The following is a 20,239-nucleotide window of genomic DNA, read 5'->3' as shown; positions in this document are numbered from 1 at the left end:
GGATGGCTCAGTATTATCTCTCTTTCGTGACCCAGAGCCGTCCACCCGAGAAAGACTCGGACAATCGTTAAACCAAACATTAGACCACTCCGCGAGACGAAGAACTTCGCTACAGCGCCAGTAGCAATATGTCATTTCTATCTTTCGTAACCAGTTGTGCACGACTCGTATGAATCCAATGAAGCTCAGATTCTGTGTTGAGTCGATGTCTGTAAATAACCGATTGAAAATTCCGTAGGTGTCAGATTCTGGAAGCGAAATTAGACGTGCGATGAAATGTTGATCTTTCTGCACTATTTTTCAGAGAACACAGTGGTTACTCCGCAGTTAAAACTTCAGCATTTAGACCGAGTCGCTTAAAACATTGTGTTTAGAATTACGGACTTGCCCCAGATGATCTCAATGTTGACAATGATTTTTTTTATCGACAGTTTGAGATTTCAATTTCAATTTCAATTGTATTTATTTCAAATATACAGAATAAAGAAATATAATTACAAAACAAACAAAGAGAAATACAAATAAAATAATACAAGCAATATAAAAAGAAGATACAGTAGTATTAACAAAATTTGAGACCGAATGAGCAGCGCTCGTGCTCGGTCGCAGTTCAGATATAATATTAAAATAAAAAATAATAATATAAATAAATAAGTAAAATAAAATAGGAACTAAAATATAATTACAGCGGCAATGGAATTATATAATATAATATTAACACTATAGAAGAATAATATCGCACGTGAAAAGTAGGACTAATATATATTTCAAAATTATAGAATACAAATATAATATAGGTTGATTAATTCATACACATAGGCTATAAATTTATTTAATCAAATTGAAGATATTAACACGTTTCTAATTTTCTTGTTATATGTTAGTGGGTTACATGTTAGAAGTTCTGGGTGTAGTTTAGTTAAAGCATTGTATAACCGAGGGCCAAAATTTATGCTACGCTTTAGACCAGCAGATGTGAGACATTTAGGTTCTACTAATGTTGAATTAATATTTCGTCTTGTGTCATAATTGTGTGTCTGTAATACAAACTTATTACGATTTTTATGATATTTCTACACAATATTTTAAACCACATAACTTCGCAGTTCCCATCAACAAGAGGAGCGCACTACTTTAATAAAACAGTACTCCAATAGCTCGGACAAGATTGACTCACAAATCCAGGAACCGAAGTGCTGCCTCATCCACCATACAGTCCAGATGTAACGCTATACGGCTATGATTTGTTCCGATTGATTTGTATAAGGACGGCGGTTTAATAAATTCCAAGAAGTTTGAAACGCCTGTTGAGAGCTTTTCTTCTCCAAATCCAATCCGTATTTTTATATTTATGGTTTATTTAACGACGCTCGCAACTGCCGATGTTAAATCAGCGTCGCCGGTATACCGGAAATTTGTCCCGCAGGAGTTCTTTTACATGCCAGTAAATTACTGACATGAGCCTGTCGCATTTAAGCACACTTAAATGTCACTGACCTGGGCCGGGATTGAACCCGCACAGAAGGCTAGCGCTATACCGATCTACTGGTAAAAGACTTGATATCGCCCAGAGAAATGAGAAAGTCGTTTAACATAATGCGTCTTATTAATTTAAGTTTTGTTACAGAGTTACATAAAACAATGACATTAATAAGCGTCCACACCTGTGGAGTAACGTCAGCGCGTCTGGCCGCGAAACCAGGTGGCCCGGGTTCGATTCCCGGTCTGGGCAAGTTACCTGGTTGAGATTTTTTCCAGGGTTTTCCCTCAACCTAATATGAGCAAATGCTGGATAACTTTCGGTGCTGGACCCCGGACTCATTTCACCGGCATTATCACCTTCAACTCATTCAGACGCTAAATAACCTAAGATGTTGATAAAGCGTCGTAAAATAACCTACTAAAATAAAAAATGTAATAAGCACTGTAATGTATGTAATTGGAGGCCTATAAAAACTGGTTACAGTACGGTAGTAAATCAGTTTTCCCCTTTCCGAACACATTTATACTTTTGAAATGTAGCTGCAATGTTCTTTCGTAACACTAACCTGGCGAGTCAGCCTAACCCAACACGATGCTGGCAGGGATTTACGGTATCGTCAGTCTTGGAATAAATAAAGATTCGCACATACCGCCAAGCCTGAAAAGTGCCCACTGTTTTCGTTGTCTGCTGAGGAGTGTATTGTATTGCTGTCCTTTACCATCGTATTCCTGGAACGCACGTCTCATATGCAACCCATTTACTTACAAAAGCAGACAAGTTGCCTATGCGTCAGGCGCAGAATGCTGTGTAAGATTTCACTATTCGGAGTAGGTACCGGTATACAGATGTGTAAAAATTATTTTTCTCCTTTAATTTTCTTCTTTTTTTTTTAATAAAAATTTCATTATAATTTCTACTTTTATCCCGCGAATATGATGTAATAATGGTCCGTCCAAAACTGCTTCAACAGCTTTGTTCAAGGCATCCGGATCAATTGGGATTCTCTTAACTCCAGACTTACTTCGTGATCTTAAAATAAAACAAAAACCGATAGCATAATACACTCAGGGACAAAAAAAGCCGGACACTTTAATATTTGCTGGTATTTTGCAAAACATTATCTTATCATACAATATTATGGTAGCCATCTGTTGTTATGGAGACGTGTATACATTGTTGATTGTTTTTTGTTTTATAAACAAGCCATTACAACCAAATATTCCAATTTTGCTTTCGGAGTCTCAGCTATAACAATTTTGTCTCAACCATTTTGTGCTTCATTATCGTTATCATTCGTTATTTCTTTATTTTTACATTTTCTGAGTTTACGTGGGGTTGTAACATTTGTCTTAACCCAAGATGCGATCTGAAGATGTGGCTCGAGCTGTAGCCCTTTACGATGATGGACGCAGTGTACGTTACATTGCAAATGTTATGAATATGGCTAGAAGCACAACCCACGATGCCATAAAACGATATAGAGAGACCCTAGAATATACCAGAAGACCAGGTTCGGGTCGTCCAAGAGCTACAAATCCAAATGAAGACAGGTATATGGTGTTGAGAGTTCTTAGGGAGCGCAACCTGCCAGCTACTAATGTAGCCCAGCAATTTAACATGAATGGACGCCCAATTTCGGCCAAAACAGTTAGAAGGAGGTTGAAAGCAAGTGGACTGATATCAAGTAGACCTGCAACTGGTCCCAGACTTCTCAGGATGCATCGAGTTGAACGACTGCGTTTTGCATATGATCACAAGGATTGGAGAAATGGACAGTGGAGCTGTGTTCTGTTCACCAATGAGTCCCGTTTCAATCTGTGCTCACCTGATGGACGTGAAAGAGTTTGGAGAAGGAGGGGAGAACGATTTTCACAGTGTTGCATTTCCGAAAATGTGCCTTATGGAGGTGGTGGAGTGATGGTTTGGGCAGGAGTGTGTACGGATGCTCGTACAGAGTTGGTTTTTGTTGAAAATGGAAGACTAACAGCTGATAGGTATATAAATGAATGTTTGGCTGATGATGTTGTGCCATTTGGCCAATTTGTAGGCGATAATTTTGTTTTAATGCATGATAATGCACGGCCGCATATTGCCCATGCGGTCGGAGATTATCTCGAAGAAGTGGGAATCCATGTTCTTCCATGGCCAGCAAGGAGTCCAGACATGAACCCAATTGAACACGTGTGGGACATGCTGGGACGGCGTGTTAAGAATAGACGACCGAGACCAGAATCGTTACAAGAGTTGAGGCGAGCACTTGAAGAAGAATGGGAATTTATTCCTCAAGAAGACATTGATAATCAAATTGAGAGCATGCTAAGACGTATGGATGCAGTTTTTCAAGCCAGAGGGGATAATACCCGTTACTAAAAAGAGTTTTTAATGTTTAAGGCACCATAAAATGAAAAAACAGTTAGACCAAACGATGCCATAGTTATACGTCATTTGTAATTTTTTGTAAATTTTCTCATCAGAGATTTTTTTTTTCAAATGTTGTCGTATAAGGTGCTAAATGAAACATTATTTTGTTTAAATGGGTTTTGTTTAATTTTGAAATAATTGGCAACAAAATACAAGCAAATATAGAAGTGTCCGGTTTTTTTGTCCTTGAGTGTATATGTACCTTGGAACATGTTCCTTAGTTCAAGATGTTTTGTGTTTCAATGCACAAGAAGAGGATGTTAGAATAAATACTCGTTTTAACCGTGACAACGCTTTTTAGTTCTTTTAAGCATTCTTGTTATTGTATTGTGTTTCTATTTTGTGAAGGATTTTGGATAAGGGCGCAAATAGCCATAGTAGCTGACGCGCCCTTTCTAAACCCCACTACTAACTATAATAAATAATGGAAATTAACATATGTATTTATCAGTGGCGTAGCGTGAAATTTTGAGCAGGGGAAGTTAACTCAAGTTGTCTTTAATGCAATATGAGAAAACTTATTACAAAAATATAGTCTTAAAATAAATAGTAGTCAATTTCAAGTCAGCAGTCGAAGATTGGTTGGAACCTCGTAACACATATCTCTAACAAATAGACACGTATACGTATAACATTCGCTCACTCCCTGTCATACTTAGAGAAATCACAATATTAACGGTCAATAGATACAATATTAGTATCATTACGTAAGTATGGGTCCTTCATTGACAGCAAGGGAGTCGGTCATTTGTTTTTTAGATCACACTTTTGTTCGTAAGTCAGTCTTGATAATAGAATTGTCCTAAAAAATTCAAGTAAATTGGTGTCAGGAACTGTTATTTCGCTCATTATTTATTATATCAGCCACAATGCACACTAACACTTCAACTGAACACAACTGACGAAAAGGGATAACTCGGAAACTATTAATTTTCAATGTCAAAGCTAGCTTCTTGAGAGCCTTGCGACCAGGGTAGTTTAGTTAGAAAGGGATGGAAAATCTGCGGGGTGCGTTACACAGAAGAATGAGTTTAAGAAACCAGTCTGCTTGGAAGCTGGTGTGTACAGGCTTCTTGTTTACTGCTGCATCACAAATCATCCTGAGCTGCCGCATCACAATATTTAACGCGTAAATATAAATTCTATTAAAATTAATAAATAATTTTTTCCATAAACTGCTGGTTTATTATGAAATTATTATTAACTGGGGAAGCTGAGCTTTTTAGCTTACATTGACGCTACGCCACTGGTATTTATACATCTTGATTACACAACTTTTAACACTATATCACTTCGGAACACGTATTAAGGTCTTTCTCGTGTTAAATTCTATTAACATGTTTCGGTCTGTTATCGATCTTCTTCAGAACTGGCTGTTGCTGGTCTTGGCGCTTTTTGTTTTGTTTCATGTTGGTGTGTGTTTGTGTAGTGTAATGTGGAGTCAAAGAGTGTGTGTGTTCTGAAATTGAGTTGTGTGTTGAGAATTTCATTTGAGTGTGTTTTTGTGTGTCTGTATATTTATATTTCGTATTGCGGAACACATCACAAGTGCTAACCACACCTACAGAGATATCGACACAGACATGGCAATACTACACATCCAACCAAAAAGCCAGAAACTAAACACATTAGAACAATACGAAATATACAGACACACAAAAACACACCCAAATGAAATTCTCAACACACAACTCAATTTCAGAACACACACACTCTTTGACTCCACATTACGCTACACAAACACATCCCCACAGGAACAAAACAAAAAGCGCCAAGACCAGGAACAGCCAGTTCTGAAGAAGGTCGATAACAGGTCGAAACATGTTAACCAGGTACGATAGAATTTGACACGAGAAAGACATATAATACATATTCCGAATATGTATTTACTCACCAGATAATAGGAACACACTGTACTTGATTGATAGTTACAAATACAATTTGGTTTCATGTTAGAAAACATGTAACAATGAACGAAATATTTAGTTTTGGTACTAAAAAAATTTTTTCGTCCACATAACTCACACTTTGTAATAAATCAAACCGGAACTATGACCAGAGCTACCTAGCGACTTTCTCTACAATCTACTTCAGTTGGAGTCGGCTAGGTAGCAGCAAAAGTCAGAAACAAAAAAATGTATTTCAAGGTACACTGTGCTCAAGGTACAACAGTCTTCCCTACTGAATAGATTTGCAGTCGCACGCTCACTGTTTGTGCCAGAGCTTTCACCGAAACATTGTCCTAACAAGTTGTTGACGGTGTGTTACAGAACAGCGAACGGAAACACCGGACAGAAGTGTTCGTACTTGTTGTGACAGAAGAGCTGCCTGAATGGGAGGATGCCAAAAACATGGGTAAGGCTGTTCTTGTAGTATTACCTCTGAGTGGTACTTCTGTTATCGTTAAGGTACAGTGTTCTGCCCAAGGGCGAGCTTTCTCCAGTCGTCCCTATTCTCTGCCTTCCTCTTTGTCTTCTCATATGACCCATATATCTTAATATCGTCTATCATCTGATATCTTCTTCTGCCCCGAACTTAAGGTACAGTAGGCCTACCAGAGAAAAGTAATAGTCCTACTCTTTGAGATTTCTTCATTGCGTGATTTACACGATAAAATTCGTTCAGTATTTTGGATCCAGGCCTTTGTAAGGAGATCAGCCTCATTTCAACAGCTCAGACGACTGGGGGCATCTGCGTGTCATGCTGAAGGGAGCGGGTTCGAGCCCTATGCCCGAGAATATTTGATTTCTTGAATAATGTTAAATGTAGTTTTATATTCTTGCCTCCTTTTACTTGAGCATTTGTGCCAAAATGTTATGTAAGCAGCAGTGTCAGAAACTGAGACTTCTGAGGGTTGCAACAATTACCTTAAACTAAACAAAGTTTTCTTGGTGCCCGAGTGTCAAGAGTTATTTTAAAAAGTTTAACGATGGGGGTGAGGGAGACATCACTGAAACACCTGTTTAGAACTGTACTTCTTCCGTTAGGGAGAGGGGGACCTACCTATTGGCTCTTTTGAGTCAGTATTAAATAAAGGGCAATTAAGACTAAGAAGGTAATTTTAATAAAGGAGAATTGTGCCCAAACGACTTACACTCTCTGTAGTCATGGAGAAGATGTGCAATAGAAGAAATAAATAATGCATATTACTTGGTTAATTGTGGAGCCAGGGAGGTTGTATTGTATTGTATTTATTTACATTCCATGGTATTTGTACAACACTTCACAGCTAGAATATAGAACATGTCAAAAAAATCTTAATAGTAGTACAAAGTCTTAATTATAGTCACAGTCTAATTGATATATATATATATATATATATATATATACAGAAGAGTTTTACAATATAGTCTACTAGTACAACACAAAGTTTTAGTACCAATACTTAATAAAAGACAGAAATATTCATGAAACATTGTCAAATGTCATAAATTCACTTACAGAATAGAAGGTGTGAGAAATTAGGTACTTCTTTAATTTGGCCCTAAATAATTTTATGTTTTGAGTTTCATTTTTTATATCGATAGGGAGGCTATTAAAAATTTTTACTGCCATATAACGCACTCCTTTTTGATAGCACAATAGACTTGCCGATGGAGTATGAAAGTCATTTTTTGACGTGTATTTATGCTATGAACTGTTGAATTACTTACAAAGTTTACACGATTACATACGAGGAAGTTTATTAATGAAATAATATGCTGACAAGCCATGGGTATTATTTGTATTTTTTTTAAATGGTCCTTCCTATACTGTTCTCTAGATTACCACCTACTATTATTCTAATTACTTTTTTTCTAGTAGGAATATACTATTACTATCTGTTATTCCAAAACTCATTACCGAGTGGAAGTATGCAAAGTATATTGTTTTTAAGGTATTGATATTTACTATCTTTTGCATAGATCTAATAGCAAAACATGCTGAATTTAGTTTGGGAGTAATTTCTTTAATTTGATTTTTCCAATTGAACATTATCGATTTGTAAGCCAATAAATTTGGTTGTTGTTGTTTCTATTAGGGATCTTTTGTTAATAATTGCGCTAGAAATTTGCGAGGGTTGAATTTGGGCAGGATTTAAATTGGATTATGTTAGTTTTGTTACAATTTAATACCAATTTATTGGCAGAAAACCAATCACATATTTTGAAGAGAATTTCCTCTGTTGAAGATTGGAATGTTTTGGAGTTATTGGCTGTAATTACTATACTTGTGTTATCTGCAAATAATATGGGATGACCTACATCTTTTATTAGGGGGGCAAGATCATTTATGAACACTAGAAACAGTAGGGAACCTAATATTGATCCTTGTGGAATTCCATTATTAATAGTGCCCAAGTAGGGGACCTAATATTGATCCTTGTGGAATTCCATTATTAATACAGTAGTTCCCTATGTCGAGACAGATTTCATAGTTGTATTATTTTAAGCAATTTTTAAGTGACAAGTTCTGTATTGTTGCCAGGTCGTAAACGCAAGTGGTTCACCGTGGAAGACGCTCTGGAGCAGCTCTCCCTCCACAAGCCAGTCCAGTTGGCATATCTGCAATCACTGCTCACCTGTCGGAATGACAAGGTCACCTGAATAGCTTCAAGCCGGCATTCTGAACTTGTGTGTGCATGTAGCTTGTGCTTCAGTCACCCAAAATTTTACGCATATATATTAGCAAAATATACACTCCAAATTGTAGTGCAGCCTAGCAGTTTGTCAATTCTGAGTTTATACCTGTCAGCAAGTGGCATGTGACGAAAACTTAAGTTGTTCCAGTGTTGAAAATTGATTTTTTTTCAGAGAGCATTACTCATTCAATTGTTTTTCTCTGATCATGTTCGTTTGAAGATTTGGATCATTGTAAATTTTCAAAATCAGATTTACCTGTAGACAGTAGCTGCTGTCAGTGTTAAAATTTTGCAGTTTTCATTATTAAATTAGTCTCTTCAGAAAACGCTTAACATGATTATTGATGTAGTATTTGAGAACGAAAAATATTATGGAATACTGTGTCCTCAGAAGGACTTAAATATGGCTTAGATGTGCCAATATATACTAAATAATAAATAATATTTATAACTCGTTAAAATGATGATTACACATCAGCTGTACAAGAAACAGCTTCAATAGGATTATTTTAAGTATACTTGTCAGAATGCAGTATGCAAAAATTAAGTAGTAGACACTTCAACTTCAGGCCTTATTTAAATAATACTTATTAGAAGGTTTTAATCTTATATCACAAGCGCCAGTGTTCTTTTGGTACGAGGTTATATGATAAAGATCGTCTTGTGCAGTTTCGTAATTCCTTGAAGGAAATTTTCTTTACACGATGTTCAATATTTTGCAAAACAAAGTGGTGACCCATAAAATTTCCGAAACTCTTCCCTTCAAGAATAGGGGTTTCTTCAGTTTCTTAGTCCTTCATATGAATATCTTCGTTCCTGCACAACAAAATTCGTCAATGTCCTTCATTGGCTGCTTTTAATTATTATAAAATGAGTTTAGTGTTGTACTAATTTAACCTAACTTTCGAATACGGTTACTCCCTACTTAAGTAATATTTTTCGTCATTGTAAACTGAAGACGACAAGGCTTCATGGATAGATCGAACTGTAGGTCTGTGATCTCTGGTTTCACATTTAACTGTCTACCACAGTTTAAGATGAGAACAGAGAATACAAAAATTTCAATATTCTGCAAAACAAAGTGGTGATCCATAAAATTTCCGAAACTTTTCCCTCTAAGAATAGGTTTTCTTCAATTTCTTAGTCCTTCATGTGAATATCTTCGTTCCTGCACAACAAAATTCTTAAATGCCCTTCATTGGTTGCTTTTAATTATTATAAAATGAGTTTAATGTTCTATTATTTAACCTAACTTTCGAATACGGTTACTCCCTACTTAAGTAATATTTTTCGTCATTGTAAACTGAAGACAACAAGGCTTCATAGATAGAGCGAACTGTAGGTCTGTGATCTCTGGTTTCACGTTCAACTGTCTACCACAGTTTAAGATGAGAACAGAGAATACAAAAATTTCAATATTTTGCAAAACAAAGTGGTGATCCATAAAATTTCCGAAACTTTTCCCTTTGAGAATAGGGTTTTCTTCAGTTTCTTAGTCCTTCATATGAATATCTTCGTTCCTGCACAACAAAATTCTTAAATGCCCTTCATTGGCTACTTTTAATTATTATAAAATGAGTTTAGTGTTGTACTAATTTAACCTAACTTTCGAATACGGTTACTCCCTACTTAAGTAATATTTTTCGTCATTGCTTCATAGATAGAGCGAACTGTAGGTCTGTGATCTCTGGTTTCACGTTCATCTGCCTACCACAGTTTAAGATGAGAACAGAGAATATAAAAATTTCAATATTCTGCAAAACAAAGTGGTGATCCATAAAATTTCTGGAACTTTTCCCTCTAAGAATAGGTTTTCTTCAGTTTCTTAGTCCTTAATACGAATATCTTCGTTCCTGCACAACAAAATTCTTAAATGGCTGCTTTTAATTATTATAAAATGAGTTTAGTGTTCTACTAGTTTAACCTAACTTTCGAATACGATTATTCCCTACTTAAGTAATATTTTTCGTCATTGTAAACTGAAGACAACAAGGCTTCATAGATAGAGCGAACTGTATGTCTGTGATCTCAGGTTTCACATTTAACTGTCTACCACAGTTTAAGATGAGAACAGAGAATACAAAAATTTCAATATTCTGCAAAACAAAGTGGTGATCCATAAAATTTCCGGAACTTTTCCCTCTAAGAATAGGTTTTCTTCAGTTTCTTAGTCCTTCATATGAATATCTTCGTTCCTGCACAACAAAATTCTTAAATGTCCTTCATTGGCTGCTTTTAATTATTATAAAATGAGTTTAGTGTTGTACTAATTTAACCTAACTTTCGAATACGGTTACTCCCTACTTAAGTAATATTTTTCGTCATTGTAAACTGAAGACAACAAGGCTTCATAGATAGAGCGAACTGTAGGTCTGTGATCTCTGATCTCTGATCACAGAGAATACAAAATTTAGCAAATATACACCAAGTGAAATGAATGAGAGTGTTAATTTTACCCACATCCAAAGTATGTTTTAAATTTATGACTATAATTTGACTTAAACGAAATTACTTCGGATAATATTCCTTGAATTTAGAGCTGACTGAAGCACAAGATGTTGAATGAATGTATTCAGTTGCTATTATGTGCGTGTGTGATTGTGAATGTTTATGAAAGTATGTTGCTGGGAAGAGTGAAAGAGTTGATATAGCTTAGTTCAGACCAGACAAATTATTGTAACTCCTATCCCACTCATTTTCCTTTTCATGCCAGTTGTTATTGTATACTGCATCAAACAGAATTGTGTTATTCCACAATAAAACAGTGAAATATAAATGATTCTGATTGCTCGGTATTGTTGCTTCTTCAACATAAAATGAAATGAAACTTGTCTTTTTTTTTTTAACCAGCTGTATCCATCTTAATATATCAGCATATATATTTTTAAGAGGCAGCTGTATAGGCCATGGTTTTTAGCTTCCATTTTTAGGTTTTTATGGTGTTTAAATTGGTCGGTTTTGAACTGTGATCTATTGAAAGGTATCCTTTTTTTTTATTACCGTATTGAAAATTATTTTCTCCGTGTGCGGTGTGAAGTTAGAAATAATAAAATGGAATGTGTACATAAAAAACCAGTGGCTAATAGAAAAATTATAAATTACTCTTGTAGAAAAGTGATAAAACAGTGAAGTTACAGGACATATCCATTGCAGACATACTGGTATTTATATTATTATTCTGTGTCACTGACATTAGTCATGACTAATTGCTTAAGGCTCTGTTTTATATCATGTCAGTTTAAAAAATAAGTAATGCTCTTCACAAAAAAACCAGCTCGAAAACTATTATGAACCTATCTGTATGCATCTGTATGTATCTCAAGCGCCTGAAAATTCCTGAAGGCAGCATAACACCTCGAACTGCTGGAAGACATCTACGTGATGAATTGCGAAAGAGATCGTTTGAATCCTGGTGTCAGTTACCTCATAAGGGGAAAGGTGTAGTCATCTATGAAGAATAATTCATGGGTCAGCACCAAAAAGTATTTGTCGTCTTCGGAATATATTAATGTAATCAAGATGTCCTGCAACCTTACTGCAGTGTGCCCCGTTCCTGGCAGAGCTTTCAGCACGACCTGTTGCCGTCAGCCAGGCTGCAACGAGACAGAAACTCTTGGCCACGTGTTGGGCTTTTGTCGGAAAGGAGAGTTATTGCGTAACAACAGGCATCATAGAGTCCGTGGAGTTATCGCCTGTCTTCTTCGGAACAAGGGTTGGGAAGTTCATGAAGAGGTCCACTGCATTTCTGAAGACGACTCTCACAGAAGAGCGGATACAATAGCAATAAACAGGCAACAACAAAAGGCTATTATCATAGATCCAACTATACGCATGGAGAGAGATCTAAACCAAGCTCATCAGGTTGATCAGGAAAAGAGGGCCATTTATGAACCTTGTATTCCGTACCTCAGTGCCAAGTATAACAGCCCTCTCTTCAATTGGTCAGTGACAGGTTTATTTTTTTGTGCTCGGAGTTCTTTACCAAAATTTACAAAAAATTTTTTAAAACAGTTATCAGTATCATCTTTTGAAATTCAAAAAATCATCTCGCAAATTCTTCAAGATTCCCTGCAGATAATATAATTTCATTTATACCACTCAGAAGGCTTAATTAAGGATATGCTAATTTTAAATAAAATCTTTTATTTATAAGTATAATTTTAAAGTCATCTTCTAAGATTTTATTTTATAATTTATAATCAGTGGTGCTTAATTATTACATTTTATTTTTATAACAATACTCATATTTAATTAATCATATTTTTATTTGCTATTAATTTCCAGATCCTCGTGGTCATCCTTAATTAAGGCCGGACGATTTATCTCTCTCTCTCTCTGAGAAATATAATTAACTGTCAAATTTGTGTTATCATGTATTGTGTTAAGTGTACTTAAACATTGTACAGTCCATAGTTAAAAGAGAGAGAGAGAGAGAGAGAGAGAGAGAGATTTGTGTAAGCTTAGAACTAAGATGTGAGCTGTGAAGATAAGAATTTTGAAACCGCAATTTTTAAGTTGAAAACAGATTGATATGACGAATAATACTTAACATTAATTTTTATATTAAATTTGTTGCATATGACCATAAAATATGGTTTTAAATGCTGCTACAATAGAATGCTCTCTGATTAAGTTAAGTAAAAATAAATAATAATAATAATAACAACAATAATAATAATAATATAATAATAATAATAATAATAATAATAATAAACAATATATACAGGGTGATTCACGAGGAAAGGTCAAAATTTAGGATACGATATCTTAGGCCATTTTAAGTGAAAAAGTTCATATGAACATAGGTCCGTTTTCGAACAATGGCGGAGCTAGATGCATTTTTTTGGTAAAACGTCTCGCCCCAATGTGAATCAGACGTTACCATATGCTGCTGACGTGATACGAGGCGTGAGACAAGGTCAAGGTCACAATGAATGACGTAACATTGGAATCTGCATTGTGAACGATGTAGATAAGAGGAAGAAACCGGGTGGTGGGGCATTACAAATGTCCAATCGCCTGCCCTTGTCTGATGTAATGACACAGAACCCGCAGATAACACAAATAGCCTACACTATCAAAAATTCACAGCAGTCCAGTCAGCTACCTACAGTACAGTAGTTATACAGGTACAGTTATCGGAAGTGTTAAGTTGTGTTTTTCAAAATGCCTTATAAATTTTCGACTGCAGAATACGCTGATATTGTGTATGTTTATGGTTTGTGTGATGGAAGTTCCTTGCGTGCCGTCGCTGAATATGAACGACGCTTTCCGAACAGAAGGGTACCATATCGAAGAGTACTTACTGTCTATGGGGTTGGATGAAAGACTTGATATAGCAAAGGAAGGGGGAAACGAGAGAGGCGCTAATCGACCGTATTTTGGATGCGGCATAAAAACAGCCACGTGCAACTCTCCCAAGCGGTGAGCGCGATTCACGCCCGAGCGCAACAGTGCATTGAAGCAGAAGGAGGTACCTTTGAAAATGTGCGAAAACATCGACCCCCGACTTCTACAATATTAGGTATGTATGCATACGTGAATATAAACTTCAAATTTGTCCGTTATCTGTCTCTAAATGCGAGTTAGTACAATGGAATCCTAAAAGTTTTTGTGAAATCAAAGAGCCATATCTCCGTAACCGTTCGAAAACGGACTTATATTCATATGAACTTTTTGACTCAGAATGACTTCAGAATTCACATCCTAAATTTTTTACCTTTCCTCGTAAATCACCCTGTATTTTTTTCATATTAGATACTGAAAATTGAATGATGTGAATTTCGTGCCATTTTAATAAAGAAAGTTGCATCAGAATTTGAAGAATGCGTATAAAATGTATTATAAAAAATAAATACCAAATTTGTAAAAGGATGAAACAACTTAACTTATTTATTATGAATAAACTATTAAAGATAGAAGAAACTACAACGTATCAATAAACAGCACCACTCTCAAAGTTTTATTCATACTTTGTGTGTGTTGCCATACTCCATTAGGAGCGCTAGTGTAACAATGGCAAGTGATCGGCAGAAGGTGTTCTGTGTGCTGGAGTTAGTGAAGACAGATTCCATCACAATGGTACAACGGCATTTTCGCACACATTTTGTTAAAGATCCACCATCTTGGAAGAACATCTACTGTTGGTACCATCAGTTCGTAGGGACTGGTTCTGTGTGTTAGTCTATGCCTCATTCTTCTTCGATGAGGGCTCCGTGACTGGAATAACCTACCTTCACATGCTGCAGCAGTGGCTAATACTACAGGTAGATGAGAACTCCAACGACTACCTCTTCCAACAAGACGGAGCTCCACCCCATTATCACAATGCAGCCTGCCGTCACCTGAATGAACATCTGCCTCACCGCTGGATTGGTCGTGCTACTGCCAACAACCTGGCATGTCGCAATTGGCCATCCAGCTCACCTGACCTTACCCCCTGTGATTTTTTTCTGTGGGGGTATTTGAAGGACGGTGTGTTCGTGCTGCTGCCACAAGATCTGCCAGAGTTACAACAGCGAGTTGCCACTGCCATCGAAACCATAGACGTGGATAGACAAGAACTTGATTATCACCTGGACATATGCTGCGTGACACACAGTTCCCACATTAAATGTTTGTGATCAGGGGCGGATGCAAGGGAGGGGATTAAGGGGATATATCCCCTCCCGAAATTTTGAGAAAAATACGAAACAAGAAATAAAAATAATATTAATTTTAATTCGTGAATGTACATAGGAATTAGAGAGTTTTCCACGTAAATTCTCTTTGCTAAAATGTTAAATTCCAAGAAGTGCAGGAAGACAAACACAGCGTTCTTACTTCAAGACAGAGAGTCATGAAGAGTATCTTATGCTTTTAATTTTCCTTCTCTTCTTAGACTATTTCATTAGTCAGCTCAAGGACAGGTTTTTAAATCATAAGGGAATCCTAAAGTCCATACAAACTTTGCTGCATAAAAACATAGTGCGAGCATCAGATGAAGATTTAGAAACTGCTGTTGAGGCTGTAGTAAATCAGTGGCCCAATGATGTTGATGCATCACCAGAGTCTTTCTTCAATGAATTGAAGATGTGGAGAAGAAATTTCCTTGATCAGAAAAATCTTCACCTATTACCTACTGATTTTATATCATCTTTGAACAGGTGCAATGAAATTGTTTTTCCCTGGACTCGCAAGGCGCTAAAACTTTTCTGCACGTTGCCTGTAACTACAGCAACACTAGAACGGTCGTTCTCAACATTGCGGAATTTGAAGACTTACTTGAGGAGCACGATGGGAGCAGACAGATTAAATGGACTGGCCTTGATATATATACATAAAAATGTAGAAGTAAAAGCTCATGAAGTACTGGATGAAATGTCTAAGAAGCCTCGTCGCCTTCTTCTGTAAATGTCATTCTGTCATTGTTTTTGTATTGCAGTCATTGTAAATGTTAAAATTAAAAAATTATTGTTTATTTAACAATGCTCGCAATTGCCGAGGTTATATCAGCGTCGCCAGTGTGCCGGAATTTTTTCCCTCAGGACTTCTTTTACATGCCAGTAAATCGACTGATATGAGCCTGTCGCATTTAAACACACTTAAATGCCATCGAGATGGGCTGGGGTAGAACTGCAACTTCGAGTACAGAAGGCTAAACCGACTACGCTACTCAAGCCAATTTGTAAATGTTTGTGACTCGGAAACAAATTTTGAGTATATAAACTTATTTTTCATTACTCCATTTTTACTATCTCCTCAAATCCCTCCCCTAAAAAAAATCCTGCGTCCGCCCCTGTTTGTGATGTAAGTAAAACTTTGAGAGTTGTGCTGTTTATTGATGCCTTGTACATTTTCCTATCTTTATTAGTTTATTCATAATAAATATGTAGCGTTGTTTCAGTCTTTTAGATTTGTCCTGTATAAATTTATACTTTTTGTATAAAAGTTCATCTTTACTTACTGGAAAATTCAGTGTGTAAATAGTTTTATATGTACACATTCCATTTTAGGTGTTGCACTTCATCAAAAAGTAAGCAATTTTTTTCTCATACTAGGCTGAAATTCATTCAGTAGACTTCAGTACTAAAGCCAGGAGTTTTGTATAATGAAGAACACTACAGAAAGTCCCGTCACAATAGACATTATCATGGATTAAGTGAAATGTGTCAACCAGAGATCAAGCGCATATCTGCAGCTGGATAGCAATGTCGTAGGAATAATTTTTGAAGTTTTATTCAGACATGGTTGACATGTTTCATTTACTTAGCACATTCACTGCCAAGAGTCATAGGCACGAACACCAGAAAGATCTCTATTTGTAAATTCAGCTCATTCCCAATAAATATGTTTCAGTTATCAGTCTTTAGAGTAGCATATGGATCAAGCCAATATTTATTAGCAAAAATATAACTTTGACATGACATATTACACACTTGTTTCAATTGAAATTTATATACTTCATTTAAGAAAGGAATTAATTTGTGTACAAAATTTGTATTCTTAAATTTTATTTTCTTATCATACAATATATGAAGAAAAAGTAAAGTCAGAGTACAAAAATCTATTTCGAGAGTACGTCTATGTGACAGTTGTCCGAAAAGTGGCCTGGGTTGCATTCGTGAATCCGACGCTGACAGGTATGCCATCCCTGATAGAGCCACGTCCCATTTCACAGACGAATATATTCTCATAAGCCCCAAATCCTTCCGATATCAACATCAGAAACCTGTACTACCCCCAGTCTATTTTTACTATTGTAGATGATAGATGAAGTGAGAGGAAGGTGATGAGTGTTGGCCGAATGATAGAGGAGAAATGGGAGAACCCCGAGAAAAACCTTCTGTAACATCTACTTTGTCCACCACAAATTCCATCACGACCTGGCATCCTGCCTCAGTCATAACTAGAGAGCGGAATTTTAGGCCCTAAAAAGTGACATATTAGGCACTTAAAATAGGCTCTTAAACTCCTTTATTTAGGCTCTATAAAATAAAAAATAGTTTTTTTTTTTTTTTTAAAGAATGTCATTAATATAAGATTCGACATTTATTTAAAGCAAAATTCTAGGAAAAAAAAAACTTCCACACATTTCACATTTTACAAGGGTACACATACATACACAAAAGAAGACATTCTCTCTTTAAGTTAGTGTTTTTCATTCACCAATCACATTTCCATTGTTTGCTTCACAGTAGATTTTTATTTTAGCAGCAGTATGATCGGTGCCAGGTTGTTCCTTTCAAGATCAAAACTGTCGTCATCCGGGATGCAGCGAAGTAGAAACCCTTGGGCATGTTTTGGGTTATTGAGGAACAATCGCCACCATAAAGTGAGAAGCTCCATCGCAACCACTCTTCGGAAGGCAAAGTGGGAGGTTTACGAAGAAGTGCACTGCTTGGCTGAGAATGGGTCAACGAGAAGAGCAGACATTATAGCCATCGATCGCCGGAATCAAAGAAGCCTCATTCTTGACCCCACTGTCCGTTTTGAGAAAGATGATCAAAGAGCCAATAATGTTAACGATGAAAAGAAGTCTATTTACAACCCATGTATTCCTCACTTCAGTGAGAGACACAAAATGAATATTAATACATGGGAAGTGAAAGGGCTTCTTTTTGGCGCTAGGGGGACTTCATTTAAGTTAACCAAAACCATTCTCCTTTCTCTTAAATTTTCTAATGAGGACATTAACAAAATTTGTCTAATGGTATTGAGAGATTCATTATCCATTTTACACAATCACGTGTATAACACTATGTAATTTTTTTTACTTCATTTCATTACTCTTCAATGTATTTTCATCTCATGTTTCTCAGAAATCAAATTGTACTTTATTTTTAAACTAGCCATACCCATGCGCTCCGCTGCACCTGTTAGAAATAAATATAAAGTAATTACATAATTAAAATAGAAAGTCCCGTCACAATAGACATTTGATCCAAGGAACATTCGTGTTTGATAGAAGGATAAATCGTTTAATATGTTACTTAATTTAAATTGCATCCAAATAATTAAAATGCGATCATTTTGGTCCAGAGAGCAATCATTTGGTACAATGACAATTCCTTTAACATGTTTCTTAATTGTTATTACATACATCCATAGTTTAATGAAGATTGACATATCATTTAGTTTTAATGTGTATACTTTATATTACTTGCTATATGTCTCAGAAGTTACTATAATAACATTGTAGAATTATGTCCATCTAGAGAAGCTACACTTTCCAATGGTGAAATAATAATTAAACAATTAATTAGCTTCCGATATTACTTCATACAAACACAGAAACATTCTCTTAGGCTATGTTTAATAGCTCTCGATTGTTGTCCAAGGAACCTTATAGACGAAGTCATTTGTTTTTATTTCAGTACAGCGCCTTAGATGGCGTTATTGTAATTTTAAAACTCATTTATCTCATTAAATATCACTCCTATCAAAATTTTGTATGGGATGAAACTTATCGGAAATTATTTTTAAAGAAACGTTTGTTATGTAATATTTTTCATGAAAATCAATAATAAGCGAGATATTTCGATTTATTTAATCCAGGCCCCCCTTATAACCCCTCTTTTAAATAAAGTATTTTGAATGCCATATAGCCTAAAATCTAAGTTACAACGAACTTAATTTATATTCCAATTTTCATATAAATCGGTTCAGCCATTATCACGTGAAAAGGTAACAGACAGAGAGACAGACAGACAGACATACAAACAAAAATTTCAAAAAAGCAATTTTCGGTTTCAGGGTTGTTAATTATACATGTTAACACCAGTTACTTTTGGAAAATCGAAAATTACCAGAAAAATTTTGGCTACAGATTTATTATTAGTAAAGATTTTATCATTGTTCCGTATTCTCTCCGCAATCATATTGTATTTTTCATTTAACCTCTGCTTTGTATTCTGGATCCTAGTGGTCAGCCGTAGATTTCGGCCAGATGTCCCAAATTGTGGAATTTGTGTGTGTAATATTGCAACTCATAATATTCATGGGAAATAGAAACAGCAAAATGGCGACAAATTGTTATGTATGAGGAAGTGCGTGTTGTTGGCTGCTATCCAGTGGGTAAGCATTCAGGCAGATGTAATATTTATTTAACACTTTTGAAATACACATGGTAAAAACTACCATATAAACGCTTGGCAAGGAATGTGATAAGAAATGCACCACTTTCAGATATCGTACAATTAATTTATGACGCTTCAGTTGAGAGACGCTAGAGATTTCTAGCTCGTGATTAATGCTGTTAACGTATATTAGTGACTATTTGATGGAGTGGAAAATCTAATGTTTGCAGCTTGGATCATTCCAGTGGCACAGTTGGTAGTTCTGCATGGAGAACAGTAGGGCCTTGTGCAGCTGCACCAGTTTACTCCTGTATCACTTCATTATAGGAACTGTTGTAAAATGTATCTTGGATCTAGTTTGTGTTAATATAGGGTTATTCTATTTGTAAGGTATGTAACAATTACTTTGATAACTGCAGTTTAATTTTTTTAATAAACAAGACATCCCTCAGCACAACAAAGCTTCAGTTCTCTGTTTTTAAATCTGAGAAACCAAAACCTTTACAAAGTGTAAAGAGAAATAATTGTGATGCAAAGAATAAACTGCGATCAACAGATGAAGGATCAGTGTATCCAACGTGACTTTAAGTTAGAGTGGGTGACGTCATCTAGCGATAAGTGGGAGGAGGGAATTTAAGGCACGAATTGACGGGTCGC

At 35.9% G+C, this 20,239-nt stretch overlaps 1 protein-coding gene across 1 annotated transcript in view; it reads left to right on the top strand.

Moving 5' to 3' along the window:
* Aps (diphosphoinositol polyphosphate phosphohydrolase 1 Aps) overlaps positions 1-11,316 on the top strand; it is a 230,910-nt gene extending 219,594 nt beyond the window's left edge. The window contains exons 3-4 of the mRNA XM_069832038.1: positions 6,175-6,259; positions 8,372-11,316. Of these exons, the coding sequence (XP_069688139.1) occupies positions 6,175-6,259; positions 8,372-8,490 (204 nt within the window). The 3' untranslated portion in view covers positions 8,491-11,316. The remainder of the gene's footprint in view (positions 1-6,174; positions 6,260-8,371) is intronic.
* The last annotated feature ends 8,923 nt before the right edge of the window (positions 11,317-20,239 follow it).

The sequence above is a fragment of the Periplaneta americana genome, chromosome 7, assembly GCF_040183065.1.
Source record: "Periplaneta americana isolate PAMFEO1 chromosome 7, P.americana_PAMFEO1_priV1, whole genome shotgun sequence".
Taxonomy (NCBI): domain Eukaryota; kingdom Metazoa; phylum Arthropoda; class Insecta; order Blattodea; family Blattidae; genus Periplaneta; species Periplaneta americana.
Note: the sequence above shows the minus strand (reverse complement) of the source record. Positions and strands in the feature narration are given on the sequence as shown.